We start from the raw sequence: 27,994 nt of genomic DNA, 5'->3' as shown, positions 1-27,994 counted from the left end.
AACCTGTGTTCAAACACCAAAACTGGGTTAGAGACGTGGCCGACGAGAGATCCGTTGAAACCTCCTAACACGCGAGGATCGTCTGGTTGCTGGTCCTTCAAGCCGTAGAATAAAAAAGAAAACAAGAACAAACGAACCAAAGAAACCAAAAACAAACAAGAAGCACTTTGCGCGTGTGGTAAACTTGATCGAACTCAGCAGTTTCGAGAAACAAGCTCGATGTTTTCTTTTCCTCTCTTTTTTGTTTAACAAAATTTCGATCTTCACTATAACTTCCCCAAGTCACAAACGCGGAGTACTTAATTGCGTACACATAGATTTACAGAAATTGATAAATCGGAGGAAGAGAGTAAAGGAAAAAAAGATCTCGCGCACTCGATCACCGAACTCGCGAACAAAGAGTTACAGGATCCGCGGAGCGCCGATCGGCCGCCCGAAATTCATCCGGCGCTTTGCGTCGCGTCGCGTTGCGAGGCGTCGCTGCCGAATGAGGAGCGAGCGTCGCGACGGTGCGAAGGCTGAAAGCGCACTGACTCAACTGCTAGCGGCGTTTCGAAGCGCGGTCAGGAACGAATATTCCCGTATACCGCTGATCGACTCCTCGCTGCCCGCGGCTCTCGCCCTGGAAGGGTGTCGTTTTGGGCCTTAGGACACGTCGGAAAACCGGTGGTCGATTAATGGGGGTGTTAGATCCCGATTGTTCCGTCGAATCGACTCGATATCGTCCGCAGCCAGAATCCTCCGAATACGGATGAGCCCCCGATTCCCGAATGGCTTTTGGAATCCCATTAAGTGTTTACGGGGTCGGAGGTTCGATTCGCTCGAGTTTATAATTACAGGAAACGCTGCACGGTCTCAGTCCGCCTGCACATCTCGATGTAAACTCGTCAAATTTTTCTCCAAGACCATCCGAGATGAGGACTCCTCGGTTTTCTTCGCTCTCCCTTTTCTTTCACCTTCTTTCTGCTGCTGTTGCTGCCGCTTCTCGTTCATTCTGCACCTTCGAGACCTTCGCGACGATTCTGTCGATATTCCAAGTGATTGGAAGGGACACAATGGGACCTGAATTCTGGCTTATATGTATGGCGGTGTATATACAGGATACATGATACATACCTTCTAGGTATATTTTGTTATATTTATTTATTCGAAGTCGTGTGTCACGCGGCCTCGATATCGGGAGTCTTGAGGAGAAAAAAACGTATCGTTCAATCTTCTTATATACATACGTATACACGCGTATACGTTACTGAAAAGAAAATTTCATTCTCCCATGAAGCACGTGTACGTTATGAGTTGGATTTGAAAAATGGGACAAATATAAGCTCGGTCGCGTTGTCCTTATTTCATATTTAAAAAAGTCACATTTTTCAGACCCGCGAAACAAATTTCTGACGTCACACGATGTGAAAAAAAAACTTCAGATTTATGAAACTGTATTTTATCTCCTATCATTTGTCAGGAATTTACGATACTTGTTTAAAAACGATGTAATGGGGACTGTTTTTCACAAAATCTACTCGTAATTCCGATTCAATCTTTGATACCAGAATCTCTGTCTCATCAAAGACAAAAACTATTAAAAAATAAAAATAGAAATCCCATAAAATTTCAAAATGTCTGTCACACATAAATGTATTTCGACATCATTCTGTAACTAAACTTGAATCATCTTAAAAAAGTTCCATCAAACTTTTCAGCCCATCGATCAAAGTTAGTCGTTCTACTCTTACCGAATTCATGTCAACCAATCAATTTCGAACAAACCAGTTCAATCGCAGTTTCAATGTGATTAACACATTGTTCCGTAGTCTCAGTTTTTCTATTTTAATCAACAAAAAAACAACAAAAAAAATATAATAACAAAAACAAGTAAGAAAAGAATTATCGGGCGATCCCGTTATAGCTGGGAAGTTGGGCAAGACTCGGAACTTAGACAGACGCGGTTCCACCGGAAATTGAATCCATCATCCTAGCAAAACTGTATACATACATCTCCGCAGAGCAAGGGATTATTTTGTCGATAGTTGGTGAGCTGTTAAGCCGGGAAAATTGCACGTGTGGCCAAGCGTGAGGAAAATAGAAACACGTCTAAACCGAATCTCGCCGCTTGATGGGGGGGAGTTTTTGGATACGAGGAATTATTCCCGTTGCGACGCTGATCTCAAAAAAAAAAAAAAAAAAAGACCCAGACTGCATAAAAGTTGACAAAAAATTACGAGACTAATTAATGTATTTTCCTGAATTATTCAAGGTCAGACACGCGACTGAGACGAGCGAAAATTTCACCCCGTCAAAGCGGGGAAAATTGGTCGAAAGTGCTCGTCGGTCGGAGGTTTTGCCGAAGGGGATGACCCCTGGCGACCTTGACCGGGTGCCGGAGACAGGGGCGAGTGTATATCAGCTCTCGTAATTTGGTACTTGGCTTGGAATTAATTATATCCGTTCGAAACTCTCCGGCTACCCGCATTAACTAATTTAATTAACATTATCACCGTTTCGGTCTCGCTTCCGCTACCGCAGCGCGTGTAAACCAGGCTTCTGGGATTATAAAACTTGCTGCAGCTTTCGAAACAACTTCGGGGGGAGGGATTGGGATGCGAATCCGGAGAACTGCGTTTCGAGGTGTAGAGCGAAACGCACGATTTTCGAAAAAAGGAAACGGGAAAAGCATAATTTCACTGAATCTCCGGCATATTATTACATCGGGGATTATCACGATTCATCTGATTCCTCGAGTTTATGGCGGTGGCGCATTATTCGACCACGGAATTTCACCCGGACGTATGATCGAACGATTAGCCGCCGACAGCCGAAGATCAGAATCTTCTGATAGAGTCCAACGACTCGATCAACGCCATCCATCGCTGCCGAACGACCCGAGTACTCGTATTCCTCTGTCGCTCGCCCCTCCGGAATTAGGAAAGTTGTTTGGCGAAAAACTCACACTTTTTGCCAATTTCATTACGAGATAGTCGCGCATAGAGTATTTATTTCGTATGATAGAAAACATTGAAATTGTATTTTAAAAAACGTTCGAATTACTAAGCTTCAATTTAGATTACTTCGAAATTGGTAAGGATATAGTCGATTCATTATCAATGTTAGCCATTCACCGCTCTTGATCGTTCGGTGGATCCAGGGACCAGAATTTGACATTGCGACTTAAATTCGAGTGAAAAAAATTATTTCTTTTTAAATTCGACAACACGCGCTGAATGTCAAATCTGATTCTGCAGCCGGAGTGCGGTGAAAATTTCGAGTAACCTTTTTTGGCGGTGAATTGAGCGTTGTTCGGTACGTACGTGATCCTGAATTCAGGTCTGAAGTGGCGGAGCAGATCTCTCGAAGGCCTCACGAGCCAGACGGCTCTTCTCACTCCGCCCTGAATTTAACGTCAGGATTTTCATTTCACCCCGAAGAGATTCTATGAATGGGTATATATCAGACGGTCTCATTTTATTACGTATAATAATATAATAATACAACGCCTCTCGCGTATCGACGTGAAAAGAACGAGCATTGGTACCAGATCTCCTTTGTTTACCTGTCTGGAGGTGAAAAAGATTTTCGAGGATGCTTTTAGGAAGTTGAAGAAATACCTAGGTACCTGCGTATATAAGATTCAACCTGGAGGTAATAATTGCCTTTTCGAGAAAAGAAGAGTACAAAAAGAAAACAGAAAAAAAAAACGAGTTCTTCGCCGCGAAAAAAACCCTAGTTATAATCTCACTCGTCGAATGAATAACCGAGCTGGATACTGAGAAACGCGCTTTTCAGACCGCTGCTGGCTGATGATGCACGGATCGCGGATAATCTCCTTTCCGATAAGGCAGAGCCTGCTGACAAGCTTACAGGTACAATACCCGGGGCTCTGTCTTCTTGACACCTTCGGGCGTTTCGCAAATCGATGTGCACGTGGCTCTCGGGGCTCAAGGATCGCGGATCAAGGCTCTCCTGCGGAGCTCGAATCCTGCGGGAACAAATTGACTCTGTGCAGGGATCGAAAGGCGTAGCCGGAATAAGTATATCGCCATTTTAAAGACGTTGGTTTTCCTCTCTTTCCTCCCGTCAAACTTCTGCGACGAAAATTGAATATTTTCATGAAAAATCTCGGGATAAAATATATTCACGGTATGTACTTCCAGATCGGGACAATTTTATTCCCTGTGACGCGGAGTCGAGCCTGAATCACAAGCCAGCCGATAATTCACCTGTTGGAAGAATTTCCCGGCTGATTTTTCACAACCCTTGTTGCGTTGCTGCTGCATGTACGTAACATCGCGACAAATGTCAAGCTTCGTGAATTCTTTTCCCACGATCTGAGGAATCCCGAGTGCGCAAAGTCGAGCTTTTCGTTTTTTTTTTTTTTGTTTTTTTTTTTTGTTTGCAGGTTATACGCGTGGAGTAAAAAATAAACCGCAAACTCAACCGTAATTTCGGGCTGCGAGCTGTTGAATCGTACAATTTCTCAAAACAAAAGCAGGTATTAGTCTTGCTCTTTCATCCCGGAAAATTTCGAAGATTGCGGACTGCCAGCCGGGATTAAAGAAGTGCCTGCAGCCCAAATTGTGGCAAATTACAAGGTATACTTAGACCGTGAAGACGGAGGGTAGCCGAAATGTCACTCTGCATAAGCCGGTCTGCCTGCTGTTGGCCAAAGAATATTGTGTACAGAGACACGGGCATTTTGCCTCCGGAAGGAATTCCGCAACCCGGAAGAAACTTGGAAGCTGAATAATAGCACCGGATTCTCGTTTAGCAGAAAGAAAGGAAGAGTGATAAAGTGAGAGATAGAGAGAGAGAGAGATAGAGAGAGTCTTGAAGAACATCAAGCTTTTTACTGCTCCGCTACGTCAAAGTATTACAATTAACTAAAGAATGTTAAACTCCCTTCACCTACAGAGCAATTAGCCAGATACCTAACTTCCTTGCAAATTAGCTCAATGTTAAAATTCCCTTTACAATTATTGTTATTATACCTTCCCAGGCGTGAGTGAGATAGAAAAAAAAAACGCCGGTCTTCCTTTGCTCAGATTAATGTGATAATTAACGTAGTCTGGGTAATTTACACTCATATTTTCGACTACTTTGTGCCGTATGAAAATGAAAAAAGTGTTTTAGCCATTGTCGAAACATTTTGAAAGCTTCTTTATATAATTCATGCTTATTAATTCTATCGTACACTTTACACTCAATTACACACTTTCGAAAAACTTTACGCAGGGGAAAATAATGTTGGCGGTGAAATATTTTTTTAAATAAAGAAAAATTGTAAATTTCATAACCCGATCGGAGGCGTTTCTACGCTAGAAAATATCGCTGCTGGATACTTCCGCTACGAATATCGACTATTGCCAATAAAACCGCGGCCATCTTATGGTAATGGCAAGGTACGCGTGCAATAATACACGTTGGTGTATCATCCATATGGATATACATTTATACGCGGAGTTGATCGTTCGATGGGAAGAGTCATGCCTGAGAAATATCACAAGTCGTATAAGGGGATATCCTTCTTAAGAGAGTTTTCGAACACCGAGTTTCGACGCATTCCAACTTATACGTATGTATATATCACGTATGTATACGTATCGAGTATGGTCGAGAATAGTGCCAACGATAAGTCACTCCCTGGTTTATAGAGATACGATACATTATCCGGGCTCCAGATACAAGCTAGGGATGCCTACGCTCCAGACTCTGGAAATTATTTCTCCTCTTGAATCCCAAAGAGAGAGAGAGAGAGAGAGAGAGAGAGAGAGAGAGCTAGCTGCCGCCTTCGGCTCGTTCCTTTGCTCTGGCAAAGTGGCTCACCGCAGCACCCGTTAACCACCCTTTCACTCTCTGTCTGTTCCCTCCCTCCCCCTCTCCCTTTCTCTCTCTCTTCCGACTTACGGAATAGATTCCTGCACCAAGTGCCGTAGAATTGATAGTTACAACGAATAGAGTGAAACTACCATGATGTAAAAAATTTCCCTACCAAACTTTAAACGGAAGAATGACTGTAGTTATGTTTTGCTTCGATAAAAAGTTGGAGAATTTACTGCAGGTGGAGGAAAAAATACTCGCAAAACTCGACACTTTCTCTTCACCGCAACCCCCACGCTCCCACATTGTTACTGCGGGAAGTAACGCTGTTTTCATTTCACGTTTGTGCACACGTTGAAGATTGTATCGTTCCCTTACCCAACGATGGACATGCAAGAAAAGAACAGGAAAAATGCACGCGATGTAAGCAGTGAAATGAACATTATAAAACAGCGAATGAGCGTGCGATTTATTTGTCGGGACCATAACCGTTCTCAAGAAAGCGAGAAAGGGAGAGAGAGAAAATCGCAGGAAGATTTCCATTTGCAGGCAAGCATGATTTCTTGGTTCCACGCTTCTACCCTGTAGTTGAGGCTCTTTATTTCTCTCTCTCTCTCTCTCTCTCTCTCTCTCTCTCTCTCTCTCTCTCTCTCTCTCTCTCTCTCTTTCTCTCTCTCTCTCTCTTTGTCTCTCCGTCTCTTTCTTACACTCACCGTCTAAACTTGGCGCGATATTCTCATCCTACCATACATTTCTCTCGCTCCTCTTCAACAGCCCATTCTATGTCTCGGTGTGTCCTCGATGCTCTTCTTGGATAAGTATATGTGTAACGCGTGCTTCCATTGTGCCAATGTAGAGAAACATAAACTTTTAAACACTCGACTGTTCGCTCCGCGGTTTCAAGAGAACAAGATCCTCCATTATATCCGTGAAATTCTATATAAATATCCGTCCATTCCATTGAATTTGGTGAAAGGAATGACTGAGTTTCAAAAAACACTGCTCTCTAGATTTGAATCGGTGAAAATTCACTGATTTCCAGTTATAAGTATACCACTGTGAAAAGCCAGCGCGTATACATACACCGACGATTCAGTGACTAATTGTCACTGATGTATCACTGATTTCCAACGCACGTACACTAATTTTCTCTTGTTACTGATTCACATTTATACGTTCGGTATAATTTGTGCAAATAGAACTGCGGAGCTGCTCATTAGGCCTGTAAGACAATTACGGTGGGTTGGGGAGATTTCGATAGGTTAGCAATACGACGGATTAACCGCGGTCAATAAGTTCGATATGAATGAACGAGGCTCGGGGCTTCAATTTACTTCGGCCCTCCGTTCCTCGCTCGAGAGTGTTCCTTATACATAAGACACGTAACCTATTTACTCCCGTTTGTCGCAGGCATAGTCGACCCAGCCAAACCCCGGGTTAGGGTTCGACAACACCCGCGAGTTCTACGGCTTCGACGAAGCCATTGCGGAAACGCTGGGCGCGAGACAGTCGCTGCCCATCGTCGGATGGAACGGAACCCGCGTTACGTTTCTTCATCGTCGTTCATTTTACAACTAATGCCGGATTTCCGCTCGCGGACAAGTTCGCTTCGGACCGAAACCGCCGGACGGGATGCTGCTCTTCCAAGGCACTGGATAATCCCATCAATTATACGCTAAAAGACACTCGTTTCATAGTATAACGGTCACCCCTAGAGTCGAGCATTGATATTCCGCCGCGCCCTCGATTCAATGTCGTGTGAATGATCTCGTTTCAAACTCACCCGCCGGGCGAAAAGGGTCGGGCTTATTACGAACGAGATAAATAAAGTCACTTCCGGCAACAAGTTCTTCCCCCTCTCTTCCCATTCTATTCCTCCTTCCCTGCACGTTCGGGGAAAGTTTACGGGAAAAGAGGGAGTGACTGGATTGATAAATTTCTGATTCGCGGTGCACTTTACTGGTGACTTATTATACGTACACGCTGGTACTGAATTCTCTTTTTTTGTACCTCTTCTTCTACCGCGAGTAAACCGGACGAAACGATTGAACCGGGTGCAACGTTTCTCGGGTGTAAAATTGTCAGATTTTTCATTTAGTTCGTTACTTTTTCTATTTGGGGAGGAGGAATTCTCCGATAACCATTATATACGTAATTCAAGCGAAGGTTACACGGAAGACCGGTTTATTACTTCACCATTACAAGCAGTTCCGAACCTACAACATATATATACCTTATCTTTTGACGTTTATAAATTTTTCAGTGATCATCGTAATTATCGGGTCGTTAAAGTCTTCCGCATCGCAGGATACAAACGAGCTCGATTTAATAACTTCCAATAATTGTTCGACCATTGACAATTTCGACGTACCGCGCAATCTGACGACCGAATTGGACCTTCAGGAGAACGAGGAAAGCGAGGATTCGATTCCGGACGAAACTCTGTCCGACGATACGAGGGACAACACAAACGTGTCCCACTTGAAGACTTTGGATCTGCCGAAAGACTGGGAACGGATACCTAAACTCAAATTCCCGAAGACGCTTCAGGATGATCGTTACAAAATGGTGTCCCTTCACCTCGACCAAGGGTTATTTGTTTTCGATTTCTTGAGAGGCTTTCTCTCGATGGTTCAGCCGAACGACGTGCCGATCGGTAATCCAAACGCATTTTAAACGCCTCCAAATTTTGTACAGTCATAATTGCAGATACCTCAATTCCAGGTCTACTCAGAGATGTTTTCAGCGACGGACTAACCGTGTCCAAGCTCGTTTCTCAGGTGAGTCCAGCCCCCTTGGCTATTCCTAAGCGCAATACAAACTCGGTCTGCATTTCGTCTTCCAGTCGGCCAACGTTGAGGTTGGATTCCTGGCACTGGTTGGCATCTGCTGTCTTCTAGCCACCGTGATTCCAGCCACTGAGATATGGCTGACCTGCAGACCGTCTCACCTGGACTCCGAGCCCTCGCAGCATCCAGGAATCCTGTCCTTTCTACTCGGTGTCTGTGTTTCCGTCCTTGGGTAGCTAGCTTATCGATAAATAACACCTATCCAACGTAGCTTCGGGACAGATCCATCGAGTTTAATTTTGAGTCGTTGTTCAAAGTCAAAGAAAAGTGTACCGTGTAGTCCCTTGCCCCATAATTTATAGTCGATTTCCCGCTTCACGGAGAATGTGGCTGGTGTCACTTTGTCTCCGTGTAACGGAAATTAAAACGACACTCGGTGTTGCGCCCCAACAGACGAAGAGAGCGAAGCCTGGAAACGGCTGAAGCGATTCCGCATCTGAATACAAGCGAAAAGTCCTCGTCGTCGTCCCCGACGTGCAGCTCGGTTTGCGTTAAGTTACCGAAGTTAGACAACCGCCAAAGCTTCCGAAAACTTTCAACTCTCTGGCAAACCCCTCTTGCACGGTACCAAATGTACGTACATATATTACCCTCCGAATTGCTCTTGGTGCAGATCTGGGATGCTCACGATGATGGCTTGCAACGAGACCGCCGGCGCTGCCGTTGAGAAGATACCCGCCACCATGCAAACCGCTCTCGAAGACCTCGGCCATTATCACACCGGCACAACCACCCAGCTTAGGTTGACTCTAACCAGGAGTCTCGACGTCGCGAGTGAGGCAGTCCTCGCCGACTTGGACAGTGAGTTTAGAAATTTTTCAATTCTATTTTAGCTCCCTCTGTCTGGCCATAAAATGTAAATTCTTTGAGATGCTGAATCTCGGGATAAGTTGGTTGTTTTCTTCAAGCAAAAAAAATTTCAAAACACCTTTGGTTATTCTTTCCAAGGTGTGCAGATCGCTTTCCTGATCAGGGGTGCGCGGATTTCATACCTTGAGACGCGAAACAGATAGTCATGAAGGGGTTCGGGAGATTGTTGGATTGTACCAATTTGAACAAGTGAACAGGGAGAAGAGGACAGCTTGGAAGCTTGTGGAATGAGAGTCGACAGGAGGAAATGGGATTCGATACGAGTGATAGGGCTGAAAACGTTTCGTCGATCATTCTGGTCATTTGTATTTCGTACGGCGCACGGCGTAAGAGAGGGAATGGGAACCGCGATTACGAGTTTAACTTCGCTCGGCACGCATTTCGGAGGGATGGAAAAAAAATACGAACGACTAACAAAAATTCAGCTTTTTAAGAACCCTGGGTTTTAACTTCCCCCTCATCCGTGTGTGTCCCTGCCTCGATACAATTTTCGAAAAGGACCCTGCTGACTCTGGACCTGTTTACCATTCTATTATGTCATTGCCGAGCCCCGCGCGTGCGACGAATACGAGAGGTAAGCTCAAGGCCTTTGGGAGTTCAAGGACATCCCTCGTATATTCGATACAAAGGCTAGACCCACCGGATTCTATTTATGAGTGAAATAAAATTTTTTATGTTTAATGGAGACGGGTTGTCTCTCCTCGGTTGCACCGTCATTCTTCACCTTGGAAAATTGTATAAAAAAAAATTTGATGATCGTCACCCTGCGATTAGTGCCGGACGATCACACAGCTTGCAAAAGTTTAATTGGATCGGATGTGAAACGTGCTCCTAACTTTCATGCTGGTAGTTTTCTGAACGAGCTGTTGCTTTTTCGTTGGTTCGCAGACGTCGAAGAACTTCTTGGGAAGCCGGTCCAAGAAGAACTCTCAGCACAGACGGGCCTCGACGTTGCCTTGGACGCTCTTCTGGACGTAGGAAACGGTGAGTGCGAGAATTTTTTTTCTTCTCCTATCTTGTATACAAAGTTGGGGAAGTGAGTTCGAGTACCGGGGATTTCGAACGGAGGCACTTTAACGACACCCACCGATCCCCAAGTGCTGGAGCAGTGTTTGAAAAAAGGAAACAAAGTGTCGGACAACTAAGAAGGAAGCTGCATAAAAATTGAGGAACTGTTATACGAAGCGGGTAAAACTTCACCCGAATGCAGTGTAAAAAGTTTCGAGGCGAGACTTTGGATTTCAGTTATAAGAAACACGACGACTATCCCTTCGGGTCCTTCAGGTTTATGATTTTCTGTGAAACACGACGAGATCAAAGAGTTTACAAGACGCGTTATGGGGTGACCGTGGAAGCCATTAGCTGCTTCGGTAATTGAGGCATCACCGAGTGGTTCCAAAGCTCAAAGAGGTGTCTAGCATCGATATCGGTAGGCCAGGAGCAACCGCAGAGTGGAAAGGAGAGGCGAGGAGAGGGGAGAAGAGAGGACTCCAAGCAATGTCTACACTAATTTAGTTAGTTTTCAGTTAAGAACTTCACCGTCCTCTCCCCTTTACTAAGTGTTACCATGTCACGGGCTCACTTGGCGACCAAGTTTGCCTTTGCGCGACGCGAGCAGACCGAGGCTTCACTTGAGCCTGGAACCTGGACGAATCTGCGATAAGCCAATCCTCAAGGCGAAGTTTGAGATGAAGCGAAAAATCCATCAACGTGAAACTTCGCGAAACTTCGTATCTTCGTCCTGAGTAGTTCTTTTTCTTTCTTCTCTTTTTCTTTTATTCGATTAGATGCCCACCGGGTTTTTAGTTTGACTTTCAATTACAAAACAAATTTCGTTCCAAAATGATATTTTAACGAAATGAAAACAACGCTTCGAAATAGTTTCGTCGTAGGTACGATTTCCAGAAAAGGTCGAACTCTTCCAATACACTAAAATTGGAAAACAAATATCCAGTCACAAGTTTTCAAGCCCTCAGGTACGCTTATCTTTCCGTGTTCTCAAAATGAAACTGCCTTCCATTGTGCGATGCACGGTTTCAAGACAGACGGCTCGAGTTTTCTCTCCTATCTGCGACCGTCACGTGTGCAATTCCCCGTCACTGTCTGATCTTACATCTGCCTCTGTACAGCCACGACGGAACTTTCGTCCCGCGCCGAGACCCTCTTCAAAACCACGGAGAAGGCGCGAACGTCTGGAGAAGAAGTGGGTCGAGAAGCTGGGGAACTTCGTCGACAACTGGAAACGGCCGCGAGGGGATGTCCGCCTCCCGACCGAGCCCTCTGCGCCACCCTCGACCCCTCAGGACTACACCTGGCTATCAGACTGGACCGAGTGAGGAGACCAGGCTAAGGCTGAATCCGACCCTTTTGCACCCCCTAATTAAGACGGAAAGACGTTTCGGTGTCACGGTTCTTCTTCCTCGACACCGCGAAAATCCGGCCGATTTAGAAACGCCGTCGCGAGCCCTGAAATTTTCGAGTCTTTTGTTCTTCGCGGTCGGATCTATACCCACACCGAGGCGATAAATCTTCTTGCAAAGGAGAGCGTCCAATTGTCGCCGCTAGCGAGGCGTGCTGCACCTTCGCGGGTTTAAATTCTGCGGACCTAGTAAATTTCACCCGACACCCTACACTGCGCGTTGCCTCAATTGGACGGAAAAATTGCACCCTGAAAATAGAAGGAGAAATTTTGCAGCCATTTTCAAACCCTCCACGTTACATGAATTTGCTATTTTCTTATTCCAATTTTAGCAGCCGGTGGTGTAATCCGCGAGTACGATAATAATTGTAATTGAAGGGGTTTGCAAAATGCGTCTTGGACTTGTAAAAAGCATGTCCATAAAACCGTTCGACAATTGGATGAGTTCGTCTGGTAATTAATCACTTAATTGCCAGCTTATGTAGACGAAATACCTCTTTGGACAAGTAAAGTTTAACATATTGTGACGTCTGGAAGTTATTATCTCTAAACTACGGCGAAAATTCATCGCGAATGAGGTGCAATTTTTTCTTCTTCGACGTTATACTCGAAATTCTTTTCCCGCGGTGAGAACGCAAATGAGACGGTGACCCGGTTAATGTCATGGGAGCGGGATTTCGGGCGGGTTGAAAAATCGATGACAATTCAGAGCCGCCGAATGAAATGGTGAGAAATTTAAGCTGAGCCGAACCGGCTAGCTCGAGCTGAGTAAGCGTGTGTGATCGGAGCTGAGGGAGGGAACGGTGGGGCTGGTTTTGCTGTGCAATCTTTATCCAAGATTTTTATAATATCTTTTACGGCCACCGCTGCGACCTGCGCAATCACATGCGATGGAACGAGTGAATAAGGGAGGGAAACCGAGAATCGGACAGCGGGCGAGTACGAGCAGTGGGAATCGGGCCAAAAAGTATAACTTCCAATTATAAGACCGCGCCTGCAGGTCGTTGTGCGAAACTCGTTTCATCAGTTGAATTTGCAGCAGATCATAAGATTTGAAAATGGGCTCAAGACGCTGCTTGGTCAGGATTGAAACGGTCTTCAACCAATGCCTGAATTTTCGGTCACGCTGGTAGCAACGTGCGCGAAAAATGTAGCGGTCCCATTCCACTTGCTTCACAATTCATACTCCTCGAGGATTCACCTACAATTCCACGTAATTAGGCGGCTCCCTACCGGGCCCAACTTAACGATTACTCTAAACGTTATTAATTGCTCTGGAGCATGTTATGTTTGCCAGTTTGAGGTGCGTGAGCAAAACCCTAGGCAAATATTTTGACAAAAGACCTGTACGACGACGGAGTCTCATAGCTGTGTAAAGTTAAACTGGGGTTGAAAGTTTCAGGAGTGTAGAATAAGACAAACAAAACTGTACTCACGCATCACAGACCAGCACATCTAACCTGGTGGTCTCACCGCTTTGTCTTTCTTTCCGCGATGCACGTCATGGTCAAGTAACAATTTTTCTTTCTAAACGCTGACGAGTTTTCAGCAGGTTGACCTGAGTAAATATCACCGCTCAGCACGTGAGAATAAAAAAAAAAAAACATGGTTCAAACTGTACTGGGAATACGTTCTGTCTCGCTGCCTTTCCCGGAACAATTTTCTCTTTGATCAAAGAACAGGATGATAAAAAACCTACCCTCTTATTTCACCGAATAGCTAGCCAAAGACCCTTCACGGTCCAAGAATAACTAGTGCGGTTATTTATTGTATCAAGATCCGCAGTTTCGACCCCGTAAAACTGAAAAGTCACAAGTAGAAGACACACGCAACTTGTGTCTTGAAATGGGTTTTGAGGGTTAAAAACAGGATAAAACGCGCGTAAAAGGACGCCGTATACGCATATGAGACGCTGCTATCCCAGACCATGAAATTCTATCCCTTCCTATTCATTCCGTTCCATTCCATTCCATTCCATTCCACGCTGCTTTTAGCTTAGTAGACATAATTGTTAGGCTCCTGATTCCGGCCTGAGTAAATATTTGCGGTTCTAGAGGCTGATTGTGACGATCAATAATCTGATATTCTGATTTCTAGTTCCCGGGAGGATTGCGTATAGCTAATCGCGTAAAGTGGCGGAAAGGAGGCGTCTCAAGATCTTGTACATATACCCAAGCATCGCTAGATTACAACCCTGATGAACAAATATCCGTCTGCAAGCGCATAAATTAGACGTATATTCACGGTTTGAGATGGTATAAGACGTTCGCGAATCCCCTTTGCGACCGAGCCAAGAAAATTTTGTGAGGCAAGCCGCGCAACGTTACCACAATCGAACGAGTGAAACGAGACGCGAGCAAGCGGACTCCGAGTGTAGGAAATAAAGTTAGGTGAAATTGAACATCTGTTAGCCAATATCCGTCTGCAGGTATTCGCCGTTCGTCGATGGATGCGCACCGCAAAAGACGAATTCCCCTCTTCCCCGACTCTCCACCGCCCCTATAACTGCCTTCCGCCCTTCAGGAAAGTGGTTAGCGGGGAAACCGCACGTGAAATTCGAGTCGCGGTGACATATCGCGTCCCTGCAGTGCGTGACCGAGTTTCATCCGCAGTTACGAAACGGGCTCTGATAAAGCTCGTTTGACTTTTCAGCTTCTGAAGGACGAGCGGCTCCTCCGACTCCGGGGAACCGGAAGAGAAAATTTGACGGAATCCGGGCGTCAGGCTCGAGGCGAATACCTCTACGTGCCTCATCACGTGGCTCGAACAACCTTGGACGCTCGTAACGGTGAGTAGGCGGCGTTTCCAAGTCCGGAAGTCCTCTGATCGCTCTGTACACTTTTCATTTTATCTTTTTTTTATTCCATAAGTTTCTCAGTAGCTGGAGGGAAGAGCCGATCGTATGGTTGAGAGATAAATCAGCGACATATTTTCGTAGTGTTTGGCGAAGGTGCGAGTTCCGCGGTGGCATGGTTAGGTAGCCGGGTAACATCTGGTGCGACACAGATGCGATGAGAAATTATCCCTCGCCGTTTCGTACTATCACACGTGTTTCAAACGCCGCTTGACACGCGCGTGCGGCTGATATGCTACCGCCAGCCAACTCCGATCGGCTAAGAAATTATCCCTATCGCTACCAGGCCCACCACCAAATCCCACCTGCGACTCGGAGTTACCCTGTTTCTCATCCATCGAATCGTTTCCCCGCCAAATAACATCTCGCGACGAAAATGACGACGGAGCGAAACGGAATCAAATTTGTCGATACGATGACGATACGATATTCATGCAGTACCGAAGCTTTGGGATTGTTTCAAGCCTATAAATGAGCAGAAATTCTGAATGTAAACACTTTGGACGTATAAGCTAAAGTTTTAGCGTTGCTGATTTCGAATCGAATATTAAAATTGCAGGTTCACGGTTAGATCCGGAGAAGCCATGAAACCCGATGGAAATCAATTTTCGCTCGAGTTTCATTAGTCTTCGAAAATTGCGTCCGGCGATTTTTCGGGTCGTAACGCGCACTCGGGTTGATTAGCCAAACCAACGGCAAAGAACACGTAATCAAGATATATGCGTTGCTTGAAAAGTGAACTTAATGGCTCAATCAGTAGCCTCCCACCGACGTCCCTTCCACGAATTACGATGTATATAAAAGGTACGCGAGCGTTGTACATACATGCATGATATAAGATCGTGATTATACCGAAAGTGGGTCAGGAGTCTGCGTACAGTGATACATTAAATTTTTCGCTTTATACCCCTCCGAGAATTTTGACGGTGTACGAGAACGCGGGGATGACGAAGCATTTTCATTGCTTTCAGGTTCAATGAGTCGATATTAATTTTCTGACAATTGCATGGCCCCGGTTCGCTCGCCCTCCCGTTCACAAATACTTTCAAACTCTATCCATCCATCCGAAGGCTCATCCGTTCATCCACGCACTACCCGCCCCTAAGTTTCTCCTATACTCAGAGCCGATAATCTTTGTGATTTTTTGCTAGTCTAGCCGACTCCGTAGTCGGCGAGCTTGACTTTTCAATACCACACGCACGCTGGCCAACCGTGTCAAACTGCACACTAGATATACCTTCGAGAATCTAAATGGCTTTAGAGTTGGCACGGTCAAGCGATTTTTGGCCAGCGATCTGCAAGATTAGCAAGATTCTACACCGCGACTAACCGAGTGTGGAATACCGATCTTATGATAAAAAAGAAAGCTGGAATTGAAATTCTACCCCCTAGGGAAAAAACCCTCAACTTGAATGTAAATTCGTACCCCCGACTCATAGACGATCCTAAATTTCCAGAAGAAAAACGTTGAGGGTACGAATTTACACCCAAGCTGAGGGTTTTTTTTTCCGTGAGAACCTCCACACCTATGAGGCTAATTTCACACCAATGGAGCATTCGACGATGAGCTCGTGTTTAACCGGGGTCCTCTACGGCCTTCGCTAATTTAGTTCAAAAGCTTCGGCTTACCGGAGTTGGGCTTTTAATTATCGAACATGTGAACCGAACAATGCGTTCTGCGACGTTTCCCCCGAGGGTGAGTCGAGCCGTGACGAAGGGGAGGATCGGAGTGGACGGGGTCGAGCTACGGACGAGGGTGATTGATGCTACGAAAATCCCGTGTTGACAACGTGTCCTGCCTGCTCTAACATCTTTTGTTATACAAGTAGCTGTTTCGCCAGGATCCTCATCTTCCGCTACACCCCGAAAGTTTTCACCTGTTCATCTACCTTTCCCCCTCTGGTTTTTCACAATATATTTCTGCTTAAGCTCTAGCGATTTCGTTGTAACTATTATTCCAGGGAGCGCCGCTTGTTTACAGTTTCAAACCGGTAAACCTGACCCACGCATTTTTGCACTCGACTTGATCAGGTTCCTTTTCGTCTGACTCGCTACTTTGTATCCACTGATCGTAAACAGAAATCTTTACATCTTGTACATATTTCTATCCATCAGTATAACTCTTCCATTGTATCGAGAAAAAACAACTCAAAAAATAACCTCAGGGTAAAGAGAAATAGTCGTTTTTCACATTTGTTTTCTTCTGCTTTTCCCTCAAACTGACCAACGACGTCTACGCTCGTGCAAAGGTAAACCGAGCAAATTGAGAGAGGTCAGCCGGGCGGACCTTATACGTTGATGGATATTTCACGATATAAAAGATGTATACGGTCTAAGTCAGAAAAGAAAGGAAAAACAATACATGATAAATAAAATGCCCCCCTACGTAATTCGTTCCTACGAAGAGAAAATAAGAATAAAAACTTATCGGCATTGCAGAGATTCGACGCGAAATAAGCAACGCCCGAAACAGAGTGACCGAGGAAGCTCGCGGATTGGACACCAGCAGCACCGAGCTTTCGAAACACTTGGAAACGGCGAGAAGAGTAATCAACGAAGTGGTTCCTCACCTAGCCACCTTCGAGCAAACCCGTTGGCTGATCGGCATCGGTAAGTTTGCAGGGTGAATTCAGTAAGGTCAACGCAAACTCGGTGCGATCCAGCTCAATTTCGAATTATAAGACGGGCAATTCATCACCATTTATTCGCGGTGTTATTATTCCGAACCGTAAATCAATCTTCATACCAAGACCATTTCTATCAAAGTGTAAAAGACAGAGGATCAAGGCGGGGGGAAAAGTTTTTCAATTTTCGAATCTAGGTTTATACACGCGGGGCACTGAATCAAATTTCGGTGTTGAATCCGCTCCCCCAACTCGAGGTGGCTCGGATTTAATTATTTTCCGTCTCCCTAAGTTCGCGCCTCGTGTCAACTAGTTACGTATATACGCTTACACCATTTATAATAGACAGCACGCCTCGGAGACGCTATCAGAGTTCGACTTTCCCACCGAATTTAAGTTTGAAGAATAATTCAACCCGAGTGACTCTCCGTTTAATTTTTGCTTCGACGAAAAAAGGTTGCTCAGGGTCAGGATGAATAGGGAAACAATTTTTGGCGACACTTACCCAAATCTCAAAATGTTCAGGTACCGTTCTGGCTGTCTTCATCGTTTGGATGCTGCTTCTCTCCGCTCTGTGTTGTCGATGTGGAGCCACGGAGGACAAGGTGCGACCTACGTTACTGAGGTAGGTGTGAGAAGTTAGCGAAAGTCCAGTCCATCCAGCCTTTGTCGTTGAGTGAACCAGTGTTTGGTAATTGTCTGGAATTTGCAAACTACGTCGTGTTACGAAGTTGTTATTATAGGTATGACGGGAAAGCAGTTGTTGAACTAGCGAAGATGCATCCGTCCTTTCATCTGGTCCAACTCGAATCACACCAGTCTCTTTAAACTCTGGTCAACTCGCCACAGTCACGTATCCCGGTCGTAGTTTCGAGGCATCGTTTCACGAGAGCTGCAAATCTCTCGGAAGATTACACACATCTCGGTACTTTCACTGTACCCAGAGTAATAACGCCGCACTTGAGGGTCTCGTTGCCTTCCTTCCCTACCTTCTCTCCCTCTCTCGCTCTGTTTCGAATATTATTTTACTCTCTTGCTGCTCGCTTCTGAGCTAAATTCAACAAGTGTACATATACGTATAACCAATTGTACCGAGATCTCCAGCTCAACTCAACGAGCCATCGACGTTGCTCAAAATTTCTACAACTTTTTTTAAAATGCAAAACAGAACGTTTTTCGGCTTGGAACGTACCTTATTATCCCTATTAACTTTTCTGTCTTTACTCCTGAACTGTACAATAGTCGCGAAAGTTTTTATCCGAAGATCTGAATTCGATTGCAGTGCTGTTATCCTGAGCTGCATCGTCTCCGTCGGTTTGTGGGCGGTCATCCTGGCGGACCTCACACTTACAACTCATACGGAGATGCTGCTCTGCCGGCCACTCCACGATCCGGAGTACCGGACGGTCGAAGCGCTCCTAGAAACTCGGGGTTTCTTAGAAAAACCCTTAGGCGTCCCTCTCAAAGAATTACTAAGGTAAAAGGGGTCCACTTCTGACCACCATTAACGCCCACTTTGAACCCCGTTAAAATCTAAGAACCAGACATCCTTGGCTCGCTAATTAAGCACCAAGGCTCGACTGTGCGAAGCAGCCGACGCCCAACTGATTCTTACCCATTGAAAGATGTCCCAGTTCTCCTCTTTCTCTGTCTTTCAATAGCAGATGCGAACAAAACCAGGCCGCCTATCCCGTCTATCATCTCGGCGGTTCGACGACCTTGGAACACCTCACTGCTCATTGGACTTGGCCTGGACTAGCCAAAGCAATGCACAAGCTCAAGGTCGATCTGAAAGGACTCAGAATACTAACGCCAAACCTGCAGGTCAGACTGCAGAATCTCCTGTATGCCTCGGGGTCGAATCTGACGGAACATAGAACAAGAGTGAGTTTGGAATATTTACCTCTTCGTAATCCCGAAATTCAAATCCACTTGCTCACTCCCAGATCCAAGGACCAGTCCTGAACAAGGATCTCAGCGCGTTGTCCGAGCAGCTGGACAACGTGGCGCGGCAAATCCGAGACCATAGTACAGCTCGAAACCTGGACGCTATAGCAGCAACGGCTCGGAGCCTGCTGGACCGCAAAGTGAGACCCTTGATGAAAATGCACGAGGATCTGGTGTACCAGCTGACCAGTCTGGAGTTGCAGCTCCAGCCGCTTCAGCGGCAAGTCAATCAGTCGATATCGCACCTTAAAACGATCCAGTTCTACATCGATAACCAGGGTGAAAAAATCGCGCAGATGGTCAGTTCAAACGTACCGTATTTGACTCGAGAGGTGAACTTTTCTCACTATTTCTCTCTGCTCAATCGTGCCTAGCGCAGAAGACCAAGGCGTACGTCGACAGGATCGGCAGTTACCTAGACCAGTGGAGAGTTCACGTCCTGGCGGAGATGGGAACAGGAGTTGCTCGATGTCGTCCACTCTGGGACGTCATCGACGGAGTGCGCCTTCTCCTGTGTCATCACGTGCTGGGTCCTCTGGTGAGACGTCCTTGAAAAAAAGTAACATGGAATGAATTAATTTCTGCAGTACCCGATCTTTCGTCAAAGTGTATTCTAGATGTTGACTTGAATATCAATTTTCACTCATCTTTTTGCAGAATGGATTTTGGTTTGCCACTGTACTTTGCGCCCTGGTGCTAATGGCGAGCACTCCTCTTGCCCATCTACTCGCATCTGTGCACAAACCGGAAGACATGAAGAAGGAGACGGTACTGCTTCCCTCCAGGATGTGAGTATGACTCGTTGGTACTTTTGTAAGGCAGTTCTAGTGTGGTCGTCTTTAAGTGAACACTGTTTTTTCCACGCTCTGCAGGGAGAGTCCAGACACCATAACTATGGATCGGGAAACTTGGCGCACTCCGGAGTGAGTGTACATATATAGTTCATATCGAAGCTAGTCTTCGATTATGTTTAATATGTTCCCGGAGGTTAAGCGGCCGAATATATTCTTCACGACGTAATGCCTCGACTACGTCCGATCTTTGCCTTACGTCAAACGTCCTGACGCTAATTGATAACCTTACCCCTCATCCCCCACCCCCCTGTGTGTGTATAACGTTCGATTTATAGCCCGTCAGAAGGAGATGATTGATACCCAGTGGGAAACGTTATTCAATCTGAGACTATTACTGCCACCCCCACTTTTTCAATTTTTTTCTCCCCCATTTTTTTCTTTCCCTCTCTTTCTTTACACAATACCCTGCGCTTGTCGTTGACTAACCGTTTCTGCGGTTTAAAAAGAAAACTTTCAGAACTAATTATACGAACGACAAGCCTTAACATGAAATATTCTTTTCAGGACACCACCCTCTGACGGCTGGTGATCATGGTGGAGCATATATTATACGGGAAAATTTCTCCTCGATAACCAGTCTTGCGTAGCAGACATCTAGAATAAATATAGTTATATACACTGAATACATATGGTTTTATGACGAAACTAACACCTTTAATAAAATTTGATGCCAATCCTTTTGCGCCCCTCGAATTTTTATCACCCCGAATTCGTATGTTCAACCCTACTTTTATAAGCAGTTCGACACTAATGCTCGTAGATTGAAATCACCCATGATAAACTCAGAAATAGACGTTAATTCACAATGTGCAAAATCAAATTATCGCAAGGGCTCACTTTCTCATTCCCTTTCTCATCCCCGTCACCATTCCGTATTCCTGATGATGGGAGTCTGTTCATCGTAGGTACTAGTTAAAGTTTTACCGAATTAACACATGGGGGATCAAATATGCCGCGAAGCGGTTGCCGATCGCTCATCTGGGATTGGAACATGCATGAACTAATTCATCCAGGTGCCAATCAACAACTTTGAGGTGAGCGTTACGAGCATATTCCCAAAACGATGCTTTGAACTGCGGATTAATTTTGTATTCCGGATAAGACGAATGCATCGAACGATCAGGTCATAAAGCATTCCAGCGGGGATCTGCAGAGTTTGTTACAGATTGGCTAATAAATTAGGATTGCAGGCGAATCCTTGACGCAGTTCGTTCTGCAGAGAAGGAATCACGTGAACGAGTCAGCTAGTTCGTTGGGAAATCAGATCAGGAAATTCACGGCAACGTAATGAAATTGTTAGAGACGAAGTGAAAGATAGATGGTAATTTTTTCCATCTGCCATCAATTTATCTATTCAAAAATTGTCATTCCGGTACAGTATACGTATATTTTTTTTGGTTAAACGGGAAATTTTGAGCCGAAACTGAAAGTGCAATCTGCGCGGATTCGACGCGTATCAATGCATTAATCAACCCATTGTCTCGTCTTGTCATCGTTTCATTGTTTCATCGCGTTCGGTGTCGGCTAGGCGAAAATTTATCGTCGTTATACGCACCGAAGAATTTAACGGAACGAAGTGAAACCTGAACGAATGAACATCAGGTCACTGACATGTACATCGATAATGTGCTTACACACGCGCACACGCGTAAGTTGCAATTTGTCGCTCACACGCCCGTGCACATAAATGATATACCCCCAGGTCTGCGTCGACGACACTCTGTCGTCCGGACAACAATTATAGTCTCTAACGATAATTGGGCACTCTGTTATACGTTGACAGTTAAATTTTCAGTATACACTATGACATGCATTGCTGCACTACAAAGCCTTGTAATTTTTCTTGTAGTTGCGAAAGTAGTGACGAAAAAATTCAATCACCTTCTAGGAATGAAGCGCATTACTCCAGTGAAAGCCGTCGTTGAGTAATAACTCCTTTCGAATTTCAGTGGGTATACTTGTATGTACGATGGGATCAATTTATTACAGACATTATAAAAGAGGACAAAATAAACGACGACAAATATTAACCAACTAAAAAAATCGGCTATTTTTTACGGGACGCGCGTTCGTGTCGCCGTTGCGATCGGCGAGTGACGTACGAATCTGAGGTGTTTGTCGCTACTGAGCGGTCGGAAATACCGAAAGGATAATACTGCCGTTCGTCGCCAAGGACGAAAGACATTTTGCTAGAATCACTGATCTTCGATAAAGAATTTTTCGCCCTGCTCCCTACCAACAGAATCTCAGAAGTGACCGATTCGGAACAAGTGCAATCCTCAACTTCACTTTTCGTAATGATTTCCGGAATTATTTTACTCCTGGATCGGTCGATGGATCCATCACAGTCCCTTTCGCTGATCCTCTCTTTTTCCGCGTCTGACATTCCTCCATTTTCGGGATGCTCTTGGAAGGAAGTGGCTTCGAGTCCTCTCCTTTCGGCACGATGTTCCCGGAATTCGTTCGTTTCTTTCTCGCGGCAAATAAGCCCAGGATTCTCCCCTTCGTGGCCCACTGCTTTGTCAAGATGGAAATTGTGTCGAGAAGCGTTTTCTACGAGGCCTCGACGGTGGTCCCTTGTTCTCTCGTGAGCATGGCGATGATGCCTGCGAATACCTTTCTCGTCACCCACCGCCTTGTCGTGATAAATTGTCTGCGCAGAATGTCTTACGATATCCGTCGCAGCATCGTGAACTTCGTGCTTGCGAGTCCTGTCGGTACTGCTGAGATCCTGTCTGTGAGGAGCGTCACCTCCTAAATTCTGCATGATTTTCTCCGCGCAACTTTCCTTCGGAAATTTCTTTTCTTCATACTCGTTATGCCCGACCTCATCCACCGCATTTTCTTTCCCACGGAGCTTGTGATTTTCCTCGCTGTTATTCCCGTCATGATTCGTCAAAGGAATCTCGCCATCCTGTTGTATCGACATCTCTACGCTCGATAACAAGCTATGCTTCGATTCCGACTCCGTACAAATTCCGGTGCTTTTCGTAATCCGGACGGCTATATCATCCAACGAACGTGCGCAGGATTTATCGTGAAAGCTCGGCCTTCGGAGTCCGTGACTGCTTGCAAAAACCACTTGATCCCTTACTCGCTGCTGAACAGAGTGTCCCGCTCTAATACCATCCGGCGTTCCAGTCGTCCCGCAGTTTAGGGAACAACAGAAATTGCAGTCCTCGGCGCATCCTTTATCCTGACTTCCACAGCAGCACTGCCGCGGCGGTGTTTTTAATCCTGCCAAGGAGTAACGGGATCTTGATAACGGCATCGGAGGCTCGGACTGACAGGACTTCCCACTGCCGGTTGATGTTTGAGAAAACGCCTCGGTGCAGGAGGATGCCGGTGAGCTTTTTCGGGACGACGTAAAACGGAGAGGAGGTTGACACCAGTGCACGATGCATCGGCTGGCTGATTGGCGGGATCGCGACTTGTCGATTTTTGAAAAAAAGGCGAGCGCAAGCTCGGCCGGAGATCTGTGACGTTTTCGGCCTGGCGAGTTGGCTGGCTGGAGACAAAACGCGCGTTTTAATTCGTGCCAGGTGACGTTACCGATACTTTGCGGTGTACTGCAAACAGATTAAATTCTATAAAGAAATTTATATCGCGAACGGATGGGGACTGATGAGTTTACCTATGAGTACTGACGTTTCGCATCAAGTGTTTGTCGTCTGTTGCGTGCCGGACTGGATTTCGGAAACCGCGGAGGAACTTAGACTTGTCGCGATCGGATGTACCACAACGACGCTGCGACGTCTTGCAATTGGCTGAAACGTCGATGCGTACTGGTGGATTAGTTTTTAGCATAATTAGACCTACCGTCGATTGGTTAATATGCTGTACTCGTTTCAATTCTGATTTCAATGCGAAACTCGAAACTTGTCTCGCGTTTAGAAAGGATATTTCCGAAATTAGAACTGAACTCGGCGCGTTGGAATTCGGTTGTTGCGAAATAGTTTCCTACCGTCACGTGACGAGATCTTGTCGGCAGGGTTGAAAACGAGCGGTATCTTCAACTTCGCCGATTGATTCGGAGCCTGAGCTGAAAATTGGAGAAAATATTGTCATTTATAGTAGAACCTAGTGAAAGCGACCTTTCATCTTACGTGCTCCGAAATCACATCAATTCTTCGTCAAAAAATGAATTATCGTGAATTATTCGGACGAATGACTAAAGCTGAGAAAGGCATACGGTATATTGATGAAAAATTATACGACGATCAAACGTTGCTTGTTAGCGAAAAAGTATCGGACGTATCACGATTGATTGGAATAATCAATTTCTACGAAAATCCGAACGGAGCTAAGTTCTGCCAATTTCTGTGACTTTCACCGTGATCAAATGCGAGTCGCAAAAAGCTCCCGCGTCTCCGGTCGCTATCGTATATTTCGAAGCACACATGACGAAAACGGTGTAATTCAGATCCTCGTAACTCGCAATAATAATTCGTTGAATAAATAAAAAGACCCATGATATTTTTCATGTCGCATTTTTTGTTTTTCGTATTTATCGTATACATCGATCTGTTTTCCATAAATGCATCACCGACCAGAGTACCTCAGACATACTTTCTTGACACACAAACATCGGTGGTAGAAGGCGAGGCCAAAGGCCCAGGTAACGGCAACGAGTATCAGCAGGGCGAAGGAAATGAGGGTGAGAGGACCGGGTACGAGAATGGAGTGGCCAATGTCGCCGAGGTACGAGATTAACTCGCCGCCACCCCCTGCGCAGCACTCCCGTTCGGACACGCAAGGGCACGAGGGAATTTCCGCGTCGCCGCCACCTACTGGAGGCACCACACCGTCACACACCTTTAGTCATAACAAGGGGGTACATACAGCCATCAGTATTTACGTTAAATCGACATTCACATAATTAATCGTCATAATCACTATCGTCATCGTAATCGTATCAACGATTTCTGACAGTCATTTTTCTACGCGCACGCGTGAGTGAAACCGATATCGCGGTATCTTTGAACCAATCTACCCTCCGACTCCCGGTTTCTCCTCGAAGCCCACATCGCCCCAATTTAATAATTCTTCTTAGCCTTTGGACGAATCGCGAGAAGCCGGATGGGTCCGAACACCGAGCCCCGATCGCCCAGGAGCCATCCTCTTTGCGACGAGACGAGCGTGCAACGCGTTTGTGCCGATCGGGGTGCGGTTGACACCGGGGGTGGCAGCCGATTTCCGTGCGGCGATCACGTTGGAAAGGGAATTGCCTGTTCCACCAACAGGTGAAACCGCACTGCGCGAAACCTTGCGAGGGAAGACCTTCCAACCGGAAGTACCGCGAGTACCGCGAGCACCAGGCGCTCCGACCGCAGCAGCGTTGCCAGGATAAGTTGCGGCACGCAGCTCAGGAGCAGCCTCAATTTTCGTCACCGAATGATCCACCTGACGGTGATCGATCGAAAGAGATTTATCGACGCCGGTGGCAACCTGCGATACGTTCGGGGCCCGGCCCTCGTTGTTCCCCGGTTCTTTCGGCCGTTCGCAGCTCCCTGTCAAGGGTTCGCCGGCGCAGTTCCTTGAGCAGCGCCAGCGGCAATCATCGACGCAACCCTTCCCGTCGTGAGCGCAGCGACACCTTGAACGCCGATCGGCATCGCCGGCGCAGTATCGCTCTCCGTCATCTCCGCGTGCCCGCGTGACCTCGACCACCTCGCCGTTATCATCGCAGGTTGAAGACGACTGACCTGGCGCTCTGCACGGTGAGCAACAACTTGATCCTCGGGACGAGGAGCGAGCGGAGGATCGAGAGGGCGAGGGTGGTGCCGGTTTTTGACAAGGAGAGCTTCGCTTTGGGCGACAGGGCGAGCTAGGGGGACAAGGTGAGGCCGGCCTGCAGGGCTTGGTCCGAGGCGTCGATGGGCGGCATCTGGTCGACGAGCAGGGGTCGCAGGGCGGCGGGAGGCAGGGTCGGCACTCGATGCAGCAGCAAGGTGTTCCTGGGGGCTGGCGAGGAACGGGGCAGCAGATCCTGGCGTTGGGACACTTCACCTTGGTCCTGGAGAACCGGCGTTCGCTCGGTGGACAGGCGCACTCGGGTGCGGAAGGACAGTCGCACGAGCAGTCCTCGTCGGCTCTCGCGTCAATCTGTACGGGTGGCGGGCAGTTGCAGTTTCTCGGCATCGGCTGGCACATGCAGCCACCCGGAGCGCATATGCAGCAGCTCCGTTTCTTCAGGATCGGTCGGGGCTGCGGCGAGCAAGGCTGACAAGAGGGATTAGCCTGATCGCAACAGCTCGGAGGCGGACAAGCGTCAGAGCTGGACTCCGAGGGGCAGCAGCTCGATTTCCCTGGAGAAGAGCAGCACCCGCCGCCACCGAGTCGCGAACCCTCGCAGCAGGTCCGGGCGCAAGGATCTGACGGGGCTTGGCAAGGATCACGTTTCTGGCAAGATACCGAGGTCGACGAACAGCAGGGGGTCGCAGGCGGGCAGGGAATGCAAGGGCGGCAGGGGGTGCTGGGCCGGCTGAAGGGGGCGAAAGTTAGAGAGTTTACGGAGCTCGATGAATCCGGAGAATTTCGGGTTTACCTGGGGCGGCAGTTGCAGCATTTGCAGGACTCCCGTCGCCCGTGATCGCTCCACTGACGACGGAGCTCCGTGAAGTTTGACACCCATTCGCAGTTCGGCTTCGGCGGCACGTTTCGATTCCACGAGTCCTCGACTTCGCATTGACACGGCCCTGGACAGGCTCCGGTCTCTGCTGTGCCTCTGGGCCTGAATCCTCCGCAATCCTGACGGTCCAGGCAGCCCACGTTCTTCTGGCAGAGGCACGTCCGAATTCGGGGCTCCGATGCGGCGCATCCGGTTCTCGAACTCGCGCAACTTGTTCCTGCCCCAAAATTTCCCGTTGAACATAGTTTGCAACAGATATTTCAACTTCTACGGAATAGATTGACATCTAAACCGATTTTCTCATTAGAATATATCTTAATTAACCGTATAATCTATAAGTTGTGTGGTCATTAGACTTCAGCGGTATGAAATATATGGAAACTTAAAATTATGCATACACAGTCATTAAATAGAGATGAACATAAAAACGTACAAATTCGCCCTTGCTGCTTTCTTAATAATTAACCCATTTTGATCATAATCATTTACCTCGTAGAAGTCTGATACCCGGTTTAAATTAGTAAGTAATTAAATGTTAGGGAAAATTCTTATATCGCAATATTTGGATAATTTGCTATTGGCATTGACAGTCTCGAAATTGGCCAAGGGTTTGATGGAAATAGAAATTAAGTAAAATAAATAATACTCGTGAAAGTTTGGTACTTCTTGTAACGTTAAACTGACCACAACATCCAGTCCCTGGTGATCGTTGTCCTGCAGGGCTTCCACCGCTGCAGGACATTCTATACGCGCTTCGACTTCGGCGAGACCTGACGCCTCTTCTATCGGTGTCTTTAACGACTGAGAAGTTTCGTAACAGATTCATACATTCACGGTTGATTTATCTCTGTAATGGATAACCTCAGACCATGCGAATCCATTGAAAAATACATTTTCTCATCACTTTTTTTCTTCACCTCTTTCGCTATTAAAAGTTTTCTCGCTATTCACTCAGACATTTTACCAAGCACATGTTAGACTCAATTATATTTATATTATATCATTGAAAAAATGTTACAAACTCCACTCATCGCGTCCCCGAAGCCGACGACGCTCCCCGACTTCGGTTCGTGCGATTCTTCTGGTATTCTTTTATTTTCGACTTTATTAAACTAACTTCAGGATGTGTTTTACT

General features: G+C 46.4%; 4 protein-coding genes across 8 annotated transcripts in view; 1 reads left to right on the top strand and 3 right to left on the bottom strand.

Annotated features, from left to right (window-relative positions):
• The window catches only part of LOC124185668 (trace amine-associated receptor 9), a 75,043-nt gene extending 56,977 nt beyond the window's left edge, over positions 1-18,066 (bottom strand). For 3 of the 4 annotated variants that reach the window (XM_046576646.1, XM_046576644.1, XM_046576645.1), the window contains exons 1-3: positions 17,933-18,046; positions 1,117-1,249; positions 4-1,022 (exon numbers count right to left, since the gene is read on the bottom strand). The gene's annotated coding sequence lies outside the window, so the exon portion shown is untranslated. Of the gene's footprint in view, positions 1-3; positions 1,023-1,116; positions 1,250-17,932 lie in introns of all 4 variants that reach the window. The other variant, XM_046576643.1, reaches the window with a different exon arrangement.
• On the top strand, positions 7,323-20,905 carry LOC124185665 (prominin-1-A). Of its 2 annotated transcripts, none has more exons than XM_046576634.1 (17): positions 7,323-7,459; positions 8,075-8,467; positions 8,536-8,591; positions 8,657-8,832; positions 9,274-9,461; positions 10,419-10,514; positions 11,660-11,862; positions 14,602-14,737; positions 17,243-17,413; positions 17,953-18,052; positions 18,710-18,904; positions 19,092-19,311; positions 19,374-19,673; positions 19,754-19,912; positions 20,032-20,162; positions 20,247-20,297; positions 20,733-20,905. In XM_046576634.1, the coding sequence occupies exons 1-17, from the start codon at positions 7,444-7,446 to the stop codon at positions 20,755-20,757; spliced, it is 2,616 nt and encodes an 871-aa protein (XP_046432590.1). In that variant the 5' UTR covers positions 7,323-7,443; the 3' UTR covers positions 20,758-20,905. The 2 variants fall into 2 exon arrangements, with proteins under 2 accessions (XP_046432590.1, XP_046432589.1); XM_046576633.1 differs by having other exon boundaries at positions 19,089-19,311.
• A 1,315-nt stretch (positions 20,906-22,220) lies between these two features.
• LOC124185583 lies at positions 22,221-25,164 on the bottom strand. The gene is made up of 5 exons (XM_046576459.1): positions 25,159-25,164; positions 24,815-25,043; positions 24,193-24,270; positions 23,863-23,995; positions 22,221-23,797 (listed from the first exon to the last, which is right to left on the bottom strand). The coding sequence occupies exons 1-5, from the start codon at positions 25,162-25,164 to the stop codon at positions 22,276-22,278; spliced, it is 1,968 nt and encodes a 655-aa protein (XP_046432415.1). The 3' UTR covers positions 22,221-22,275.
• On the bottom strand, positions 24,719-27,107 carry LOC124185662. Its single transcript, XM_046576630.1, has 2 exons — positions 26,776-27,107; positions 24,719-26,712 (listed from the first exon to the last, which is right to left on the bottom strand). The coding sequence occupies exon 2, from the start codon at positions 26,379-26,381 to the stop codon at positions 25,278-25,280; it is 1,104 nt and encodes a 367-aa protein (XP_046432586.1). The 5' UTR covers positions 26,382-26,712; positions 26,776-27,107; the 3' UTR covers positions 24,719-25,277.
• Positions 27,108-27,994: the final 887 nt, after the last annotated feature.

This window comes from Neodiprion fabricii, chromosome 6, assembly GCF_021155785.1.
Source record: "Neodiprion fabricii isolate iyNeoFabr1 chromosome 6, iyNeoFabr1.1, whole genome shotgun sequence".
In the NCBI taxonomy this organism is placed as follows: domain Eukaryota; kingdom Metazoa; phylum Arthropoda; class Insecta; order Hymenoptera; family Diprionidae; genus Neodiprion; species Neodiprion fabricii.
Note: the sequence above shows the minus strand (reverse complement) of the source record. Positions and strands in the feature narration are given on the sequence as shown.